The sequence below is a fragment of the Pleuronectes platessa genome, chromosome 22 (genome assembly GCF_947347685.1).
Source record: "Pleuronectes platessa chromosome 22, fPlePla1.1, whole genome shotgun sequence".
In the NCBI taxonomy this organism is placed as follows: Eukaryota; Metazoa; Chordata; class Actinopteri; order Pleuronectiformes; family Pleuronectidae; genus Pleuronectes; species Pleuronectes platessa.
The window spans coordinates 16,789,932-16,812,680 of record NC_070647.1 but is presented as its reverse complement, the minus strand read 5'-3'; the positions used below and the strand labels follow the sequence as shown (position 1 = coordinate 16,812,680).

General features: G+C 46.1%; 3 protein-coding genes across 4 annotated transcripts in view; 1 reads left to right on the top strand and 2 right to left on the bottom strand.

Moving 5' to 3' along the window:
* The window catches only part of LOC128428598 (ankyrin repeat and BTB/POZ domain-containing protein 3-A), a 103,238-nt gene extending 96,435 nt beyond the window's left edge, over positions 1-6,803 (bottom strand). Inside the window, exon 1 of the mRNA XM_053414810.1 lies at positions 5,733-6,803. Coding sequence (XP_053270785.1) covers positions 5,733-6,597 — 865 coding nt within the window. The 5' untranslated portion in view covers positions 6,598-6,803. The remainder of the gene's footprint in view (positions 1-5,732) is intronic.
* Positions 6,804-11,389: 4,586 nt separating this feature from the next.
* On the top strand, positions 11,390-19,756 carry LOC128428698 (cryptochrome-1). Of its 2 annotated transcripts, none has more exons than XM_053414928.1 (14): positions 11,390-12,231; positions 15,779-15,887; positions 15,997-16,139; positions 16,257-16,441; positions 16,548-16,636; positions 16,783-16,923; positions 17,047-17,358; positions 17,451-17,602; positions 17,709-17,911; positions 18,005-18,121; positions 18,243-18,335; positions 18,452-18,529; positions 18,655-18,759; positions 18,999-19,756. In XM_053414928.1, the coding sequence occupies exons 1-13, from the start codon at positions 12,074-12,076 to the stop codon at positions 18,753-18,755; spliced, it is 1,881 nt and encodes a 626-aa protein (XP_053270903.1). In that variant the 5' UTR covers positions 11,390-12,073; the 3' UTR covers positions 18,756-18,759; positions 18,999-19,756. The 2 variants fall into 2 exon arrangements, with proteins under 2 accessions (XP_053270903.1, XP_053270904.1); XM_053414929.1 differs by lacking the exon at positions 11,390-12,231 and adding an exon at positions 13,943-13,977.
* A 520-nt stretch (positions 19,757-20,276) lies between these two features.
* LOC128428699 (transcription termination factor 2, mitochondrial) lies at positions 20,277-22,722 on the bottom strand. The gene is made up of 2 exons (XM_053414930.1): positions 22,633-22,722; positions 20,277-21,736 (listed from the first exon to the last, which is right to left on the bottom strand). The coding sequence occupies exon 2, from the start codon at positions 21,721-21,723 to the stop codon at positions 20,584-20,586; it is 1,140 nt and encodes a 379-aa protein (XP_053270905.1). The 5' UTR covers positions 21,724-21,736; positions 22,633-22,722; the 3' UTR covers positions 20,277-20,583.
* Between the last annotated feature and the right edge of the window lie 27 nt (positions 22,723-22,749).

Here is a 22,749-nt window from a genome sequence, read left to right as displayed (position 1 = left end):
AGGAAACAACACGGCTGAGAAGATATAACGTGGTTTCACCGCACAGGCGACTTATTGAGATTCAGATGTTTGTGACGCTTCGTTTTCACTTCAGATAAACTTTCCAAACTCTGTATAAGCTGTAAGAGTTTATATCACTTGTTATTTAATTGTTTTAAATGGTCAATAAGGTTTCTGGTGATATCTAAACATGCAGATCATTTTGATTTGCAATCTGCAAAGATATGAATGAATCATTCACGAGCAGGTATTCAGCTGAAACTTGATTCTTTCTGTTTCCAAAGAGTTGAAGTGGAAATTAAAAAACAAAGGACGTGGCCTCTGGGAGCTTGAATCAAAAGTGAAACCAAACTTTCTGCCCGGCAACACATCATATAGGGTAAAACAATAAAACCTTATTTTCTTTCATTTGGATGAACTGACAACTATAAAGCCTCATGTGAGACTGTGACTCTGACAATATTCTGACTTTACAGAAAATTAAGCAACACACAGGACAATAAAATACAGAAATTAAAGACTTTCAGTGACACATCTAGTTTTGAACGACTGACACACAACATCAAAACAATATATGTTCTGACATGTGGAGCCCAGTGAGTCTCCAGACTTTCAGGTTGTGTGTCATCATCTCGTGGATTTTGTGTATTAGCTGAACTCAAACTGCACAATCAGGTCGTTGCGCGCAGAGTGAACTCGCCGAGCGGCCACCTGTCATACAGGCATCAGAGCCACAGTCGGGGGGGGGGGGGGGGGGGGGGGGGGGGTGTGAACAGACCACGACCATGAGAAGCGTGTGAAAGACATAAACCACTATCAGCAAGAATCCAATGATGTCTTACTACAGCTCCCAGTGAAAGATCTTTACATATAGTAGGACACGGTGATCGCTGGGCTTATGGATTAAAATCATTTTTTTATTTCAGTGATTTGTCATCTACTTCCCAGAGCAGGTGACACTGTGATAAGGAACTAAATGTTTTTCATGTAGAGAGAATATTTGTTTGTGCCGTCGTGTTTTAGCCTCTCGCTGCAGTTTTCACTCACGCAGGCGTCTGTGCTGAGGCTGAAGAAAACGACTGACATCGGGGGACAAGCGAGGAAGAAACCTGCCTCGTCTCAATGTCCCCGTCAAAGAGAGTCCACAGGTCTGAATGTCCACAGGTCACTTCATCTGGACCCCACACACACACATCTGATCAAACACGTCGACCTGGTGTTAGTGATGAATGAAAGGATTTATCATCTTTGTTCTCTGCGGCTCCCTCGTGTTTCCCTCCTGCTAATTCCTAATCCTAATGACTAGCAGATAAGCACAAGTGTTAATTAAAGAGAGCTGCATGGTAATTATATCTCTGAGGGACCTGCGCCAGCGTCTCCTCCTCCTCCTCCCCACCTCCTCCTCCTCCGCCTCCTCCTCCTCCAGCTGACACTCCACTCATCCTTGTTTCTGCTCCTGCATTCCAACACTTGTCTCATTATCTCATCGTGACCCGAAGCTTCCACCTACTCCCTGATAATGGGAGGGGGTGCACAGTCCAATGACACTGGTAATGAAACCGCTGCTCCCTGGTTCCCCCGAGCGTGGGTAAAGGAGCTGTTTGGAACCCCCCCCTCCCTCCAGTACTAGTGAAATCACTGTGAAGCATATGAAATCAAAGCCAATATTTTCCTCTAACTCGGAGGGAGACTGGAAAAGGATGCAGCTCATGAAATTCATCTCGGTCTCAAAACAACTTCACATCACAATCACCAATCACTGCTGAGAAAACAGGGGGGGGGGGGGATGAAGGGATACGGATGCAGCAGAAGCCTTAGGTTTTAATGAAATAACGCCAGGCCTAAAATAATCCATCACGACCAAATCCTGCGTCTCCACCAGAACCGCAGCAATCTGTCCGCTCATCTGCGAGGGACAGGCGAGGAAATATAATAACAGCTCGGACAACAGAAGGGCTCGCCAGCATCGTGTGGGTATATGAAGTTGAGCTTATTAAAAACCCACAGTGGAAAACAAGCAGGCAACCAGGAGACACAATAAAGTGTGGTGTGAAAGACGGAGCGAGGAGACGGAGGAGGAGGAGCAGACACCCGCTGTTGGTTTAATAGACCCGACTGTAGGAGGCCCTCCGGTTCCACTATGTTGTGTGATGCGTCCTGTGGAGGCTGCGTCGGGTCCTCGGGGGAAGGTCACGACGGATGATGGATGTAATCATAATCAATGGGGATTCCACATCTAAAAAACGTGTTGGGGGGGCAGATGACCGGGCGGTTTGTTCCTGATGGTTTAACGTGAGTGAGAAGCGGTGGTGGATCACAGGAGCTGAATCCTCGTTCAGGTGAATACAGCAGGAGAAGTGCACCTGCAAAACCAAACTGATCTGGAAAAGGTTGTGGTTTGAATCCACAGTTTGGTTCACAGCTGGATTTTGCCGCCACGATTTGATTCCGCTACTTTATGATATTCAACAACCAAAACCTTTTAACCCATAAAAGATAACAAAACCGATTCCTGTGTGTGTCACATCCTGCAACGCACACATTCAGCTTTATTCAGATTATCATTTGCGTACGTGTGATAATTCCCTCACGATACGAGATGGATATCGCAATGCAACACACATCAACAATTATTTTGCAGTTACACAACAAACATTTCACTGATGAGATGTTGATGAATGCCAGAAAAATCAATCGCACAATGATAAACCAATATTCGGATATTAATGGACAATAAATTGCATGAAATAAATGCATTACATTGATACTTTGCAGAACTGAACAGTTCTATAAAACCTGTTTTTCTCTGCTATTTATGTTTTATTTCATCTTTAATTTCTCTTGTCTAGTTCTCACTCAGGATTCTGCTCCTGCACATGGAAATACTCGACTCTAGTCTACTTGCTTTTTGATTTGCTTTATCTTTGTCCTCATTAATTCTCATTATGTTCATTGTCACGCACCAGAACACCAAAGAGAAGACTCTTATCTCATTTGTTGTTTTCAGTTCCTGTTTCCATCTCCAACGACTCCTCTCCACCTGTTGACAGTTACACGCTGTGGGAGTGACTGGTTTCAGAATCAGTGTTCTTGACGTTATGTCTGAACAATGAGATTTACTCCCACGCACATGTGTGTTTTTTTCTCCTGTAATGCTAAATATCATAAATCTCATTATTCAGAGTAAAGACGTCGTCACCACAGAGTCACTGAGATTTCCACATTTCAACAAAAGAACCAGCTTCTCTCCCCAGAAGGATCCAACCTTCTCTCTCTCACCTTCAGATAAACATTCTCATCCCTGAAACCACTCGACCACAGCGACCGCAGACAAATGAGTGAATGTTGGATTAATATGCGATCGAGGATGGTTAATTATTCACCAGCAGCTCGGAGAATTAAAAGTGACTCATGATATTTTAATGAGCTGATCTGGAGCCGTCTCCTTTACGACGTCTGATAGGTCACGTTCTCCTCTTTTGTTGCCTTCCCGACTGTCACAGATGACATCATGCTGTTTCGGGGGGGGGGGGGGGGGGGGGGGGGGTGAGCGCAAAATTGTAGCCTCCTCTGCACCATCAGGAAATGATGCGATCCACGGAGGAGGAGGAGGAGTGGAGAGGGGGGGGATTGCACACTCTTCTCCTCTTCCCGGCTCCCGGCTCCAATTTCAAGACAAAAGCAGTCATGTGTAGCGTTTATTTTCATCCCAGGCTAAATAGCAACGTCAAATGAGGCGGCATTAAAGGATGTTTGGGCTCTGGAGGATTTAAAGAGGGTCAGAACGACCGGTTTGATCTGCAGAGCCGGAGCAAACACCGCGCAAATCAATGGAAGGGACATATTTTCACTATATTCCCTGGTTTGACTTCCTCAGATGTCAGGATTTGCCGTTTTTTTCAGCATTTCATATCAGCGTGCCCGTTCTAAACCTTCCTGTGTGGAATGCACTGTTTACGTGACCTGTTCTGAGGCGGACTTCTTTATGAACCTATAAAAAGTGACCTGCAGTCACTCAGCCACGACAAATAAAGACCTGCCGCTGAACCCTGAAGCCACGTCACCACTGTTCACCTGTTTATTCAACGTTGGGTACGGCTAGCTGCTAAAAAACACTTGAGAATCCGTTTTCATTGTCGTGAACACGCTGTTGTCGTCCCAGTAATCCAATCTAATATGTGAGACAGATCCTCCTGGCATTCTCCAGAGGGGCTGCAATGTGTCAACGCTAATGCAAGAGTCTCCAGATCGATAAAAAGTCTGCAGATTGTCCGAAAGAGCCAAAGTGAGACCACAACCGGAGATTCACCGTGAAAGCCTGAGGGTGTTGATGCAGTTCTTACATGCGACAGATAATACAAATATTTCAGGATGACAAATCTGAGCTTTTGATGATAGGAGCTCACTCCAGTGTCGATAGGCTGTAGACAAAATCACGTGATCTCCGCAGCAGCTCAGTTGTGACCCCATTGTGTGTGCGTGTGTGTGTGTGTGTGTGTGTGTGTGTGTGTGTGTGTGTGTGTGTGTGTGTGTGTGTGTCAGTGTGAAAGACAAACTCCGGAGAAAGTCCAGACCCGATTCTACACACATCCTCCGGAGGTCAAGTCTGAAACCAGCTACACACACAAAGAGTTCTGGAATCCAAACAAAATCCCATTCTCCCAATTCCTTTTAAACTTTGGATTACAGAGGAGAACCGGTTTAATTAGAAAAACCTGTATCCATGATTGGATTTCAAACCACATCATTTATCACGATGAAACTTATGAGAGCTATTTGAGATAAATGTTTCCTCAGACAGCTTCTGGAACAATCTCTACTGGAGCCTTTATAGAGGGATGGGTGCAAAAATCCTTTATGTTAGTCAGACTTTGGAAGCATTTTAGTTTTTCACCTCGTTGGTGATGAAAGAAAATATTATTTCTGCAAAAAACGAGCTGCGATGTGACTTCTAAGGTCAATATTACGAAGACCAATTTTGTCTCTCATTCAGAGCTTCTGGATAAGAGGCTCAGCCTTTATCAACAACACAATGCAAACACAAATCCTGCTTCTCCTGCAGAGTCACGACACACACACAGATTTCAGCAGCACACACATTGTGCACTCCGGGGTTTGACTCTGTCTGAAAACAATCATTAACGTCAGCATTCCTCGCTCCTCCGTGAAAACTCTGAGAACACAATGGCTTCAAAGAAACAAAAGGTTGGAGCTTGTCTGATCTTTTTTCAACCATAAATATCTGTTCTGACTGTCGTTGCTCGGGGGGGCCTTTCTGATAACCAAGATACAGGCAGTTAGGGTGGGGGGGGGGTGGTCATTGCAGGGGTCTAAAAAAGCAGAGGGTGATAAATATTCAAGGCCCTTTTTGTTTGGAAGAGCATTCCCCCCCAACCCTAATTATAGTCATATTACTTTCCCATCATGGGCCCTGCACTGGGCACAGAATCACTGGTTTGCACTTTACACATTTCCTCAGGGAAATATTCAGCTTTAGAAAAAAAAGGGGCGACAGAGCTACATGACTGAACCCTGAGATGAAGAGGCTTCAAGGAGAACCCAGCTCTTTATGCTCCTGAGTCTCAGACCCTGAGTTTCCCTGCAACACGTGGACGCGCGTTATGGAGATGGAGGTCAAGGGCAAACCCACTGGACGGTTCATGGAGCACCAAGGTGACAGGGGAGAGAACGACATGTCAGTGAAGTGCTCGTTTCTTGTGGACTTGTCTTACCGCTCGAGTTCTTGCCGCAGATGAGGTGCTGGTAGGGCTGCAGCAGACCCCACAGCTCCGAGTCCCCGTTGATGGCTTGCTCCAGAGACTCCAGCGTAAACTTGGGCACCCCGTTGTCCCTCTCCACCAGCGCGCTGCGCCGGACGCGGCCGAACACCTCCCGGAACAGGCTCTCCATGCAGGCGGTGAGGTAGATGGCGGCGTGCTCGTGGATCCTGAGGGCCACCCGACTATCCACCATCCACCTGAAGAACTTCCCCACGGAGAACACCAGCCCGCAGCGCACCGACTTGCCGCGGCTGAACTTGTCCCCGGTGCTCATGTTGTAGAGGGACAGCGCGCTCAGAGCCGCCGTGATGCAGTTGACGGAGACGGTCCAGGAGAGCACCACCTTGATGGCGCTCTGGATCTCGTGCTTGGTGCACTTGGCGTAGCGGAGGCTGAGCCGCTGCGCCTCCCGGGCCACCCGCACCAGCGCGCGGCCGATGAGCGCCGACAGCCGCGCCAGGACCTCCGGCGGCGGGTTCCCCAGCATCAGGTCCTCGTCCCTCCTCAGTGCGCCCTCCACCTCGCCGAGGCTCCATGGCACGTCCTCCAGCTCGGGCAGCTTGGCGCACTGACCCGAGCACTCCAGGATCTCCGTGTCCTCCGCCAGGACGGTGTTCACCGTGTCCACGCTGTTCTGTCGGCTGTGCATGGATTCCGTCAGATGCCAGCCGTTGCCCCCATGCGCGATGGACTGGTGCGCGTCGGAGCAGCACAGCGACACGCTGGAAGACCTGACCGAGTCCGCGGCTCCACCATAACCAGAATCAAGCGTTAAATCCTCCAGCGTCCTCACGACGGTCTTACCCTTGCCTGCCATAGCTGCACCGCATACTGTTGGGAATGCTCGCTCTCCCAGTTAAACGCCACAAACTCGTCCCGGTGCGTCTCCTCGCCCAGTAAATCCAGTCCAGTGAAGTGAAGCCCACTTTCCTCCGGAGCCTCCACGCGTCTCCTCCGTCCTCAGGTCGCCGGATGTCTCCGATCTCCTCTGGTCCACAACTTCACGCGAGTAACCTGAGAGCGCACAAGCCTCCGCGCGCACCCCGCACCGAGCGCAGCGCAGGCACGGCTCTGGCGGGGAGGTGGAGCCTACAGCCCCGCGGGCTCCAACGGGCCAATACGCGTCTCCGGTAGGTGTGATTGACGCGGACACCACCTACCTGCTGCCGTTGAGCAGACGCAACCTGCTGCTGGAGGAACAGCCGCAGAATACAGACTGGTACATGGAGGCGTCTGTGCCGAGCGGTCTGTGCTGCAGTGAGCTGACCGGGGACAGGAGGAGAGATGGATCCCCGCGGAGGCGACACATGGGGCGATGAGAACTCATGACATGTGTGAAACACACGTTTTAACTTCACTGCTGAAATCAAATGACAGCTTTAAATGACACTGACAAGTCTGTGGATTGATTTGGATAACAATGTATGAAATATATATGTTTGTATACTGTGCAACTTTGTGGTTATACATCATCCAACGTGCTTCACATGATACAGACCTATACATATTTTATCACAACCTCATCAACAGGCCCAACAACTTCATTAGGAAACACATTGAAAAATGAATATGATATCTATCTATCAATCAACCAATCAACCATCCAATCTATCTATCTATCTATCTATCTATCTATCTATCTATCTATCAATCGATCTATCTATCTATCAATAAACCAATCAATCAATCAATCTATCTATCTATCTATCTATCTATCTATCTATCTATCTATCTACCTATCTATCTATCTATCTATCTATCTATCTATCTATCTATCTATCTATCTATCTATCAATAAACCAATCAATCAATCAATCAATCAATCTATCTATCTATCTATCTATCTATCTATCTATCTATCTATCTATCTATCTATCTATCTATCTATCTATCTATCTATCAATAAACCAATCAATCAATCAATCAATCAATCATCAATCTATCTATCTATCTATCTATCTATCTATCTATCTATCTATCAATCGATCTATCTATCTATCAATAAACCAATCAATCAATCAATCTATCTATCTATCTATCTATCTATCTATCTATCTATCTATCTATCTATCAATAAACCAATCAATCAATCAATCTATCTATCTATCTATCTATCTATCTATCTATCTATCTATCTATCTATCTATCTATCTATCTATCTATCTATCAATAAACCAATCAATCAATCAATCAATCAATCATCAATCTATCTATCTATCTATCTATCTATCTATCTATCTATCTATCTATCTATCTATCAATCTATCAATAAACCAATCAATCAATCAATCAATCAATCAATCTATCTATCTATCCATCTATCAATCTATCAATAAACCAATCAATCAATCAATCAATCAATCAATCTATCTATCTATCTATCTATCTATCTATCTATCTATCTATCTATATATCTATCTATCTATCTATCTATCTATCTATCTACTTACCTAACTGTTGGTCCGTCCGTCCGTCCGAGGATTTTCCCTTCAATCTTAATATTTTAATAAACAGAGATGTCACACACAACTTTAATAATCTATTCTTCCTTGTTCTGTATTAATGTAAATACAAACATTTACTTCATATAATTTTTATGATATTATGGATGACTGCTATTTTTCTGAATGGAGCCTCATGTGGATGTTGATTATTCTGATTGTTGCTACAAAGGGATGAAATCCCAGTCTGAGGTTCTGCAGAGGTCGTCCCACAGGACCCCAGCACTACTGGTCATTTGAAGTGGGAAGTGAAAGTGGGTCTGTACAGAGGAACATCACACAGGCTTTAATCTCATGGTCCTATAAATATTTCAGTCTTTGAAGCCCGTTCCTTTGAGCTGCTTCCAGCGTGCAGACCTTCTGCTTCGAGGGGGTATCACTGCCTCGTCATGTTGTTGATGTTGTCGAGCGGCTGATCCTCCATAATACAACAATTTTGGAAACAAAGAGCGGGTGAGATGGATTCAGAGGACGTGCTGAGAGGAGCAGTTGGTGGATTGATGATTCATCCACTCTGCTGGGGCTTCTCCTTGTGCTTCGGAGCTGGACCGACCATCTGTCCACGCTGCCTGCCACGCCAGAGGCCCTTTCATATTTTCTTAGCATGACACTGCACTACTCCCAGAGCTGAAACTGGGGGGAAAAAAATAAACAACCCACAGCTCTGCACTGGAGTTTGGAGAAATGACGCGAGACACCCGTGTGTTGCAAAAGTAACAGATGGGAGAAAAGGGCATAACAAATCATGGCAGTTGTCTTACTCTCATTGTTTGGATGACAAATGGTAAAAAAAGACACAATCCCTCTGCATGATGTATGTTTCAACGCAGAGTATTTCAGCTCATCTATATCGAGATGCTCCACAGGAACACACACGGCCTCTGAATGCAAGTGAACAATGGGTTTCTGAGCAAGAAATATCCATCAGGGAAGATGTTTATCAATTGAATATGGAATAATTTAAACAAAAGAAGATTCTAACAAGTGACACGAGTGCCACCTGCAACAGTATTCATTATTGCTTGACCTCCACAGAGAGAATGAGCAGGTGATTTAGTTTGTGGGAGTTTTGCATTGAGGATTCTTCCCTCTCTGCTCCAGCAGTCTGTCACCGGCTGCTGAGGCAGTGCAGCAGATCTTCGTGATGATACACTCGGCTGAGAGCAGTGGAGGTTTGCAGCTGTCAGCTTCTTCTCTACGTGCACTGTGGTCCTCCACGTGCACTGTGGTCCTTCACGTGCACTGGGGTCCTCCACGTGCACTGTGGTCCTTCACGTGCACTGTGATCCTCCACAAGCTTGTCCTCACTTCATCAAGCCTTGGTTGCCTGGTAACAGCAGAAGGATCATGAGTTTTCCTGGCGAGATGAGAGATTGTTTGTGTTTTGCCAGAAAAGGAAACATATCACATGACCACGCTTCAAGTTTATGTGCTATCTTGTTTTAGTTTTAATCCCATGATTTATTTAATCATGTACTTTTAAGTATTTTATTCAAGGCCTGTTTTTTTTTACAGCATATTTGTTTATATTTATTTTTTATTTGTATACCTGTATTTATTATGCCTTCCATTATGTTTTTTTATTATTAATTTAAATAATTTTAACACAGGCACTTGACTGCACTTTATTATTATTGCACAAACTGCTGTTTGTATTGTCTTTGAACTGTTTGTTATTTGCACACAGGTCCTGAAAAACGCAAATTTAAAATCCAATGTATGTTTTACAGGTATTGCTGGAATGATGTGAATAAACTTGAAACTATTTGAATATTAAGTGTATTTTATCCTTAAGTGACTGTGATTTAAATGATATTTGGTTCTTCTAGCATACAGTAAATCAAACAAAACAAAAAGTAAGATTGAATTATAGCAACACTTATAGAAAAGGAAATACAACAGCAGAAATGCATTATTTGCAAATATCGGAAAGTTTAGCATCAAATGGGAGCTTCACAATTATTTATATATATCTCAACAGTATATAAAGTTATATGACTGCAGTATATAAAGTTATCAGATACTGCTGTGGAGCTATACTGCCGCTCAGTGGCCAAAACATGATACTACTCCCATTTCCCAAAACCGCAATTCTTGCATAATGTGAAGTGATTTTTATGTAAGAGAATAATGTGACGCATTTGTAAATAGAGCAAATTTGAAGAAAACTCGTTGATACAAACCTTGATAATGATTAATAATAATAATGCATTAAGAGAAGATATAAAGGAAAAAATATGATATTGAAAGATAATCATATATAGGTTAATTAAATTATGATTTTAAAATGTATGATCAGCCCAATATTGTATGTAATAAAATGAGGTGGGAGATAGAAATGGTTTTAAGCCTCACAGCAGGTTATACTATTAGTTTAGTAAAAGTTCAGCCACTGCTTTAAACTGACACACACACATTCACACACACGCACGCACACACGCACACACACACACACACACACACACACACACACACTGATCCATGCAAAACTATCACAAGTATTTTTCCAACAAATCGTTATAAAAGTGATTTCTCTCTGCAAGATATGACGAGTATGAGAATAGAGACGAGAAACTGAGGGTGTGACCTGTTATACAGTCTATGGTTGTACTACAATAACACCCACACACACACACACACACACACAGACACCCACCCACCCACACACACACACACACACGCACGTGAGCTCCATCCGCCCATGCCAGACAAATGTGCTCATCCGGGTTCTTCTGGGGTAAACAAGTCAGGGAGCGACTCAGACTGAACACGTTGTTGTGTTTAACTGTTTATATCAGTTTACATCTAAATAATTGATCATCAAAGTCTAACTTTACATTATTTTAAACTTTGTTTGTTATTATTAACTCTTTTTTTAAAAAACTTTTTGTAACGAGGGTGTACAAAGTGAAGCTCATGTGAATTAAAGTGTTTTATTATGTAAAACGTGTGTACGGGAATCGAACGGTGACCATCAGGGGACACAGTTTTATTGAGGGCATCGGCCGCACGCTGCAAAAACGTGACCTCGCTCTTACACCCACGCAGCGACGAGGGCCAATCACAGCACCCGGGAGCCGCGTGCGTCAGCTGCTGGGGCGGCGTCAGTGCTTGCATCGTTCGGCGAGGTGCTCCAGTGGGTGAATCGCAGTCGAACTGTTGACATCAACGCTACGTGATCAGCTCGAATCCCCCTCTCCTCTGGACAGCTGACGGAGACGAGTCCCACGGAACCCGTGGAGCTGTCGAGGCCGCTCACGGAGCATTCAGTCCCCGCAGGAGAAGACGGGAGCCGCCTCCAGGATCCGTGTTTACATAACCCAGCTGTGGAAGTGGAGCAGGGAGCAGCCGGGTCCTCTTCACCGTGTCCCCCGGTCCACAGGAGCTGATTCCGGAGAGATCGGGACAGGTCGCGTCTCTGCGTCGTTAATTGTTAATTGGGTCGTTTTGCTCCATTTTCACATAACTAGTTATACAACCAGCCAGACTCCATCCGCACCGCGCGGTCCTAAAGCCCGCCGGGTCACCCTCCCTCCCTCTCCACTGGTCAGCAGCCTCCTGAGACCAAATGGTTCAGCAGCCGTCAGATTATAACTTCTTCGACATTATGGAAAAGGTTCTGTTAGAGCAAGGTTAACTTAAGAGAAGCTCATTATTCAAATCGCTAGAAACAGAGTGAATTTAGCTCACAGGGACTTCTTCATCGTTGGGGATAGAAGAGGAGGGAGCCGAGCAGATACAGATTCTCATCCTCGAAGGAGATTCCAAACACAGGACTCATCCAGTCGAGTAATGGTGGTTAACACGATCCACTGGTTCAGGAAGGGCTTGCGGCTGCACGACAACCCGGCCCTGAAGGAGTCGCTGCAGGGGGCGGATTCCGTGCGATGCATCTACATCCTCGACCCCTGGTTCGCCGGATCCTCCAACGTCGGGATCAACAGGTGGAGGTGAGACCCCGGTTCATACCGAGAGCTGCACACACACACACACACACACACACACAGACCAAATCTACGAAATGACTAATTGTTCTGATGGAAAACAGATGTAATGGGCAGCTGCTGGTTATTGTATGCACTTCGAGGTTGTAGATGAACGAATAGGCCTTTGTTTTGCTCATGTCTTAATTGGTTGTTAATATAATAGTGTATATTAATTGGCAGCCAGGTCAATTAATGTCCAACAGTTTTGGTCTCAGGGTCTCTTTTGTCTTCTCCTTCTCTGTTATGATGCCACATTGATTATCTTTGGATTGTCAGTCGGATGGAAGTTGGGTCAAAGCTGTCAAACTGCAGAACATTTCTATATTTGCTGATAGATTCTATTGGTAATGATATGTCTGAATATTTAATAATTCAGTGGCTATATTGTGACAGTGATGCTTGTTGTTGTGAAGGACCAATTAAGGGAGTGCCTCAGACCACGTGTTTGCAGGGACACGAGACACAGGAGCACTACTTACTCCAGAGTGCATGTAACAGATAATCTGGGGCACCGCTGTGGATCAGGTGCATTCTTGAAATGTCACTGTAAATTAAGCTTGTTCTGGCACGTGAGCAAAATCTGGTCAGGTTGTGATCATAATGGGAGGATTTGAATTGAACAGTTTAGAGGTAGGTTAAATCTTCTGAATGAGTAAAACACACACACACACACACGTACACACACACCCACACCCATGTGGGTGGCACTCCTCAATTATCTCATTACATGGACTCAAGAACAGTGGAAACATCAATTATAGCAGCTACATAATCACATCAAGTGCTGGATGGGGACAACCCACATCATTTATGACATTTACTTTCCCCTCCACCTGAAAAGGTCAGATTGATAAACACTCATTTGAGTTGTTGATCCTCTTCTTCTTGCTAGACTTTAATTTCCCCCAAAATGGATTCAGTTCTTTGAACTTTAGAACATAATTATAGACCTGGCACCTTTCAAGTGTAAGGAGCTTTTTCAGGCTCATGTGACTCAGATAAGAACAATACTGGTGGTCTGTTTTTTGTCCTCAAGGCTGGAGGACTTATTGGTTGACCCATGCAGATGTTGAATCTAGGGCTCCTGAGGTTCTCAGGACTGGGGCTGTCTTGCTGGCGGCTCCTGTTTCCTCTCCTGCTGTGCAGCCTGAATAATGTTGCTCTCCCATGCTGTCAATAGGAGAGTAGGGCAGCAGCAGCAAACACGCGCCTGTTATGGAGCATCCTGGTTATTCTTACAGGGTTGTATAACTCCAGCCACGGGTGATGCAGCGCTCGCAAGTAGTTCACTTCCGAGTGCCCTGATTCCTGTTCCCTTACATCGTGTTTTATGGACCAAGCAGACATGTGAATGAAATATTAAAACCCTTAATCTCTAAAAAGGTTGGAAAGACAAAAACAGTCAGGGGGATTTAAATCCTGTTTCATCAGAATCATAAAAGATTTTCTCACTGCAGTTCTTCCCTCTGCTGTTTACCGCTGGGTTGAGAATTAGTTTTTACAAATGAAAAGCTGCAGTGAAGCTCTAATTGATATTCATTGGAGCAGCCATATAAAATAATGGTGCACTGGCGTGTCGTTGAACGTTCACTTTAATCACAGCTACGTGATAATGTGCCACTGTTGATATCCTGTATTATACATCGCTCAAAGCAGGAAATGGAGTCCTGTGCTGAAGGCAGTAAAAGCTGGCTACACTATTCAGCCTCTGTAAGTAGCTCTTGTTCACGTCTTCTTTGAGATTAAGTGAGCGATCTTTTATGAATGAAGAGGGTCTGTGTCTGATCATGTAATCACAATCCCCCCCCCTCCACATGGCGCAAGTAGGTCACTGGGTTAGTCGTAAACCTCTCGTCTTCCTCGTCTTTTTGTTTCGACCTACTTCTGCTTTTCTGCTGCGGCGAGAGACCCCAGCTCCCTCTGGGGATCAGCAGCACAACTGTGATGCTGAAAGTCCTTAACGTCATGTAGAAGAAGTTCACGAGGATGTAAATAGAGCGGAGTATCTCCATAAAAGAGTGTTTATCACAAGGAGGAGGTCTGTGATAGCAGGAGAAACTAGGATAGTGCAGCCATAGACGCCAGCCCCCCTGAATATGCCTGAATAGTTATTTCCATAGAGATCCATGAAATATGAAGTCAGTGAAACTCAACTCACCCTTTCTCTTGTTCTACGCTGAACTTGAATGAGTTCTTTCTTGGCCCGTGTTCCTTCCACCAAGTTTCATGGAACTTCATTCATTAGTTTTTGCATAATCCTTCTGACAAACAAACAAAATGGACATGGGGGGGGGCATGAGATCAGCTCTATTGTTTTGGTATCACATGGTCTGGATCTTGCGCGGCCGCCTCACACTGACCTTGGAGCAGCTGACACAGTTAATGGCCGCACACTCAATCCCCTGGTGCTCAGTGGCCATCAGATAAGACTGTAACCACTTCCAGATGTGACGGTGTATTATCATAACAAACATCACCGGCTTATAATTCAGTCTCATTCACAGAGCTTCACAGCCTCAAAGAAAAGACGACAACCCTTTTTGTGTCGTGTGTTACTTATCAGTGAGACACAATCTGACCCTATTGGGTTGCACAGTAAACTGCGACTGCTACGTTCGACTTGATATCTGATCTCGTTGTTCCCCATCAGGGCTTCTCTCTACTCCTTCATCTTAATTCTCCTCAGCTCTGTTTTGATCTCGACTCTCAGTGGCTCTTTATGATGCTGAGAGAGATCAACGTCCATCCAGCCGCGGTCACAGGAAACATGAACATTCATGAAGGAGTTGGAAATTATCGTCTTTGCTTTTTTTTTAAATGACACCGACTAATAAGCAGCAGAGGGAGAGCTGGGTACTGGTCACTCACACCACAGGCCTTCATCTTACCAGTGTAATACATGAGTAGAGCTGAACTAATTATTAATCCATCATCAAACCAGTAGCAGATAGAGATAACAGATGTAATTCAAAGCAACGTGTAATGTCTGTGGTTTAGAGTGTTGCTCCCATGAGGACGAGACGAGGAGAACCGGCTGCTGCTGAACAGGATTTATGTAATTTTAGGGAACAAATCTGCATATTCACGTGTCAGCTCTATGCTAATGCGCCGGAGTCATGTAACCGCAACCAGCGTCTGTGCCTCTGTCGCACGCTGTGGAGGGAAACAGCAGAACACGCTGAACTAGGTCACCGACTCAGGGAGACGCTCTTTGTGCCGGGCACTTTGCAAACACAGTGTGTTTCAGTGTGGGTGGTCCTGATGAGATTCTGGTGCATGCACTTGCACATCAGAGACTGGGCTGACAGGAAAGTGCTGCGTTTATCTTGGTTGTTTTGTCAAACCCAGCATGAGACGGATCCCTCCTCCATGTTCAAACAGAACTAGTTCATCTTTTAGACTTTGATTGAAAGGAACAGGATGTCCCCTCTTTCAGCTTTAACATCATTCGAGTTCACGTCTTTGGTCGAGCTCTGTTTTTAACCTCTGCTCTGTTCTTATCCTCCTCCAGGTTCTTACTACAGAGTCTGGAGGACTTGGACTCCAGCCTTCGGAAGCTTAACTCCCGTCTGTTTGTGATTCGGGGCCAACCCACCGATGTCTTTCCCAGACTTTTCAAGGTGACACGTTTACCTGAGCGCGCCCGCGTGCTTTGACCATAAATCATCAAGTCCTCTCACTTCAACTTAACTTTATTAATTACTGTTATTATTAATCCCTGTGCTCCAGGAGTGGAAGATTTCTCGCCTGTCTTATGAGTACGACTCTGAGCCCTTTGGGAAAGAGCGAGATGCAGCGATCAAGAAGCTGGCCTCTGAGGCCGGAGTGGAGGTGACAGTCCGAACCTCACACACACTCTACGACCTGGACAAGTGAGTCCATATCACCTCAGCAGCTGCATTTCATCCATCTGTGAACCCACCTGTGTGTTTCTATCTAAGTACCTTCGAGGTCCTTGACTCTTTCTCTTTCTGATTTCCTCTCTCCAGGATCATAGAGTTGAACGGGGGTCAGTCCCCTCTGACCTACAAGCGGTTCCAGACCCTCATCAGTCGTATGGAGGCAGTGGAGGTGCCTGCGGAGTCCATCACCGCTGACATCATGGGGAAGTGCGCCACGCCACTGTCCGACGACCATGATGACAAGTTCGGGGTCCCCTCCCTGGAGGAGCTGGGTGAGTGGAGCCATAGAGACCTAAAAACATGATCACATGTGGCATATAAAGAAATTAAAAAGCGCAGCCTAGATTCTAATGTGTTGTTTCTAATGTGTCCCTGCAGGTTTCGACACGGAGGGTCTGTCCTCCGCTGTGTGGCCGGGCGGAGAGACTGAAGCCCTGACACGACTCGAGAGGCATTTGGAGAGGAAGGTAAGACGAAGAATCTTTAAAAAGCATTTAACCTATTGTCCAGTTACAGTGAGATGCTCTGGCTGTTCCTCTCCGAACATGACAGCCTTCATGGGAGCTTTTCTGTCCTGCACGGTCATATCTGATCCCTTTCCTCTTTTCCTCAGGCGTGGGTTGCCAACTTCGAGCGTCCCAGAATGAACGCCAACTCGCTGCTGGCCAGCCCGACAGGCCTCAGCCCGTACCTGCGCTTTGGCTGCCTCTCCTGCCGCCTCTTCTACTTCAAACTCACCGACCTCTACAAGAAGGTACGTCAGTGAACATCTCCCAAGATAGAAGAACAGCTCTGGTTCTGTCCAACAAATTACCCAAAGCTGATTACCTTAAAATCAAATTTCACATTGTTCTATCCTCTTCTCCAACCCCTCAAGGTGAAGAAGAACAGCTCCCCCCCCCTCTCGCTCTACGGTCAGCTGCTGTGGCGAGAGTTCTTCTACACGGCGGCCACCAACAACCCGTGCTTCGACAAGATGGAGAGCAACCCCATCTGTGTGCAGATCCCCTGGGACCGCAACGCAGAGGCGCTGGCCAAGTGGGCGGAGGGCAGCACGGGCTTCCCCTGGATCGACGCCATCATGACGCAGCTGAGGCAGGAGGGCTGGATCCACCACCTGGCCCGGCACGCCGTGGCCTGTTTCCTGACCAGAGGAGACCTGTGGATCAGCTGGGAGGAGGGCATGAAGGTAGGCCATGTCGATTCTACAGGACAGGAGTTTAGGGAGAGATATAACCATTTGTGTTTGTGGGTTAACATGAGGCTCGTGTGTGTGATCAGGTGTTCGAGGAGCTGCTGCTGGATGCGGACTGGAGCGTGAACGCAGGAAGCTGGATGTGGCTCAGCTGCAGCTCCTTCTTCCAGCAGTTCTTCCACTGCTACTGTCCTGTTGGGTTCGGGCGACGCACCGACCCCAACGGAGACTACATACGGTGAGAGAATCTGATCTGATGTGCTGGTTTAACAAACTTATTTAACATGTAACATGGACGTCACTGACATGTTGACTAAACCTCAAATCCTGGTCTCCTCCCTCAGGCGCTACCTGCCCATTCTGCGAGGGTTTCCAGCCAAGTACATCTATGATCCCTGGAACGCTCCGGAGAGTGTACAGAAGGCAGCCAAGTGCATTATCGGAGTCCACTACCCAAAGCCCATGGTGCACCACGCAGAGGCCAGCCGCTTCAACATCGAGCGCATGAAGCAGATCTACCAGCAGCTCTCCTGTTACCGGGGCCTCGGTGAGGACCCTGTTCTCTCAGACATGTTTGATATTAACATGAAGCCTGTAGTCTGTGGTATTAAACTTGCCGTGGTGTTGTCTGTGTCCTCAGGCCTTTTGGCGACAGTTCCCTCCAACTCCAATGGTAACGGTAACAGTGCCGGTGAAGCCTCCTCAGATGGGATGGGATTCCACGCTGAGGCCACTCATGATGCTGCACCTGCGTCTGGTAAGAGACCCCCCCCCCCCCCGTCCTCTCCCACTCAAAACTCCTTTCTCATGACTTTCCCTGTTGTTACCTGCAGCTAAGTTATCCATGCTCAAATGCTCTTTCTTCTCTTTGGCTCCAGGCTACCGGATGCCGGCTCACTCCCAGGGAGACTGGCAGAGCGGCGTCATGCTGTACCAGCAGGGGGATCAGCAAACCAGCACACATCAGCAGGGTGAGGAGGAGCTCCCATCGAATCCAGTCTTCTCTGTGGACTTACCATGCATCCATCTGTTGTAAAGGCATCATAGCATCTCAGCTAACTCTTGACTCCTGCTTGTTATTTTCCAGGCTACTCAGGCACCAGCTCCAGTATCATGTGTTACACTCAAGGCAGCCAGCAGGTTCCTGCCCCTGTCATCCAGAAAGGTGAGTGCTGATAGGTCCGCTAGAACTGCAGTCTGTATTCATGGATTGAACTTTAATATTTGTGTCCTATATCTAAGGTGGTAATAGTGGACTGTTTTTCTGACCTGTGCTGTTGTACTCTCCAGGGCTTGAACACCACTCCATCACTCTGACCAGCGGCAAACGCCACAACGAGGACTCTGGAAACGGCAAAAGCTCCAAACTCCAGAGGCAGAGCACTCACTAGAGAGGTTAGTCAACAGGACCTGACCTGAAGTCTTTATAGGAGGAAAATAGAATGTGACAGAAAGTGGGAAAGTTAAGGTTCCTCAATTGGCTCTGAAGATCAGATGTTCATCCATCAGCTGCATCCAAAGCAGATATCAGTGTTTCAAACTCGCAGAACAATATAGAAACTCTGGATTATTAACGAGCATTTATTGTTTGTTTTAATCCTCCATCCTTTGTTTTCTTTTCTCTCTCCACACAGAAAGTGTCTGCAGACGGATGGCGAATAAACAGCCAACACGGAGTGGACGCTTCATTCTCGTGAAAGCACCACAACGTCACATGATCTCCCCTTCAGGAGGAAACGAGCCCGTCATTAAAACTGAATTCACGAGTCCCAGTGTCTCCAGTAAATCGGACTGTATATTCTCATCTGGCCGGTGCTGTCACCGGAGAGGCTGCTACACTGGGCTCGTCTTTTGGTTAATATTCCCGGGACAAAACATCCTTGTGTATAATGACTTTGCTAATTTCAGCTCACACACAACTTGTACATATTTTAATTTTTGTATGTGTGTTTTTCTCTCTTTGTGTACACCCCCCTTCCCGCCATAGACCCACTGATATATATATATATATATATATATATTTTTGATATGAGAAATTATTGGGGATGGACTTTTCTTTTTGGAATATTTTCAAAAACAAATTCAAGCATTTATAGAACGTCCATTCCCCCCAAAAAACAAAAAACAAACGGTGATAAATCTTGTATCTGTGCTATAACAGCTGCTGGCTGTCGTTTACTCAACTTTCCCAATTTTCAAACCATCTGAAGTATTTATCCACAGAAGTGTCTCGATCATTTCCTCTGTGTCCGAGCTGGCTCATCTTATTCCTCACCACTGCAGAGGTGATATCAGTGCGACAGTAACTATCAGCGTATCCTCATTGTCGGTGATATTTCAAGACAACACGACAGGATTGAGGAGTCCTCATATCAAGGTCCCCCCCCCCCCCCCCCCCCCCTTCCCCTGTATATTTCCAAATAACTGTACCACTTGAGAGAACTGTTCCATTTGCTCAATCTGCTTGTTTCATTAAAAGTGGGTTAAATATACAATCGGTTTCATTCTGTTATTTAATGGGGTTGAAAATCATTAAATAAATATAGATTTTAAACTTTGGAATCAGTAATATGTGCAGAAGTCAAATGAGATAACTCTGCCTCTGGGGAATTTTATAAAATCCGGACCAATTTGACTGATTTGATTTCAGAGGTCAAAGGTCACAGTCACCCTATATAAAGTTAGTATTTATGTGCCGGTTATCCCTCATCCTTTATCTTTGTTCTTTGTCATAATGCAGATATTTGAAAGAGATGTCGAGATGTTAATCAAATGCTCTAAACACACAAACATCACACGTTGTTTACAGCGTTAATGTTTTAACACATTCTGACTTTAAAGCACATAAACACTCTGAAGTCAGAACTTCGTGACTTCACCGTTAGTTTGACACTGAAGAAAGAAGTTTAAAGTCGTAACAGATGTTGACATTTATTGTCTCATCTGTTGAGTTCAGGTGTCACAATCATCAAACCTTTATCTTACTTTAGTAGACAGGTAGTGTGTGTTGCACTTGTTTTCATACAGTACTTTTATATTTCTCTACTACATCTTAAAAAGATTATAAAACAGTCATGGACCCTTCGGCATCAAATCAAACATGTTTTTGTTTTGCCGGAGGAAGAAGATAAATCTGTGTGTCTCTTTTCTATAATCAGGAGTAAATAACATTCCCATTTCCCATCATTCACAGCCCAGTACAGAGTCACGTGCAGACACTCAGTCCTCAGCAGACCTGAGCGGACACACAGGGTTAAACATCGGCCTCTGCTGCCTGAGGTGCAGTTTGACGTAACTCATCTCAAAGTCCTTCTTGGTTCCGATAATAACGTCCAAGCTGCCGGAGCGCACGTCGTACCCGTAGGACGCCAACTTGTGGATACGGTACAGAACGATCTGTGTGGTGAGCTCCAGGACGTTTGGCGTTTCCTTCACCTGCTCCATGCTCACTCCGACGTCCATCAAGCCCTGGAACCGCCCCACCAGGCTGGGCAGGGAGTAGTGCAGGATGGCCGGGCAGCGGATCATCGTCTCCTTGAGTTCGTCCTTGGAGCAGTCGAGAACCCCCTCGATGTAGGCCAGCGCGTGCCGCATGGCTTCGGGCTGCAGCTCGGCGATGGAGGCCCTGAGGCTGGAGACCAGGCTGAGCAGCTCCTCCGTGGTGAAGCCCTGCTCCCGGAGGAAGCCCAGACTGTCCCTCCAGCCCTCAGCGGGCCGCAGCAGGATGCTCGGGTTCTGGCTCAGGAGCTTCTGCAGCCAAACCCGCACGTTGTCCTCATCACCGCCCAAGTCCAGGTAGGTCTCCCTCAGCGTGTGGATGACCTCCTTGTTGCGCTCCAGGGGTTGACTGAAGCTGTGTGGGGCGCTCGCCATCAGCTTACCGATGATCCGATTGCTGAGGTGAAGGCTCTGGAGGAAGAGGATGTTGGCCCTCTGGTTGCTGTGGTTAGTGAGCGTGAAGAAGGACGCTGGGAACTTCTCGATGATGCTCATCAGCTCACGCCTGTTGGGGCACACGGACACCCAGAGGTCTCTCTGGGCGGCCACGTCCTCTGGTCGACACAGGACGGCCTCGGGGTGAGTCTCCAGGATCCGGGCGACCGCTGGTGGATCTGCCCCCATGTCCCTCAGCAGGTCGGCCGTTTCAGACACGTACGTGGAGCCCTCAGACAGGACCCAGGCCTTGAACTTGCGCACCTTCCGGATGTCCACTGACAGTTCGTAGAGGGAGGCCACGGTTTGCTGGTTCTCCACTCGTCTGTTGGGAGGAGGCGCTGTGGAGGCGGAGGCGTAGGGAGGGAGGAACAGCCTCATCCTCTGACAGGAGGTGGACAGGGACGCAGTGGTGACACGGAGCATCGTCAAAGTGGATCTGCATGAAAAATTAAAGATCAATAAGCACAGTGATAGAGATGTTTTTAAAATTAAGATTTAATAACTTTTTCCTTAAAACTTTTTCCTTAAAAACAAGATATTTGCGTGTATTTTTATTTGGTTCACCTTCATAAACTCTATGCAGTCCAATACATCAGTGTTGTGTGGCAGCAGCTTGCGATTCATATAATCAGAGGGATAGTTTAACAACTGTTTGATTGTATATCTGGCCAATAACATCTCAGAATAGAGGAGAAGGACATCACTTGTACATTGTATTTATTATTTGAAAAGCAGGGACCAGTGAATTCAGAAAAAAGCCAAGTATTACAGAGATATTTCCTCTACTAAATCATTTTTCTTCTCTGCCACACATACTATTCCCCTCGGTGCATTATGGGGTTTTGTGTATTTTATTTCCAATGCATGGTTAATGAGCTGGTACATATGTTTTAAAGGAGATATCTTTTTCTTGCTTTTAATAATGTCACGACTTCTCAGTTTAATCTGATGGACCCTGTGAATTCCTGCACACCAGGATCTCTGTGCAACAATATATAAATAACTCACTCATTGTAAAAATATCTTAATAATCTAAACCTGGACTTGATTTCACTCCAGAACCAACAGTGACCTCGTTTAACGCCCAATTAAAAGCTTAACACTGATGTTGTGTATGTGGAAGCCACACGGACGCTGCGAGTACACAAAGTACTGAGTGTACCGCACAAACGCTTTGTCCTCGAAGGCTGGAACAAAAACACACTGTTCCTCACGTGATGCATGTTGTGTGTTGTGCAGCGGACAAACGCACAACAACACAAACACGCCTGTAAACACAAGGACAACTCGGGTTTGTTTACGTGAGAATTTAAATGAAAGTGTTGTTATTACCAGCGAGAGGAGCTGCAGCTGGAGGTGTCCTCGATACGTCACACCCACCGTCCCGCTTTCATAAGCAGCGCACGGAGGGAGGGGCGGAGTCGAAGAGGAACCATAGACTGGGAGGAA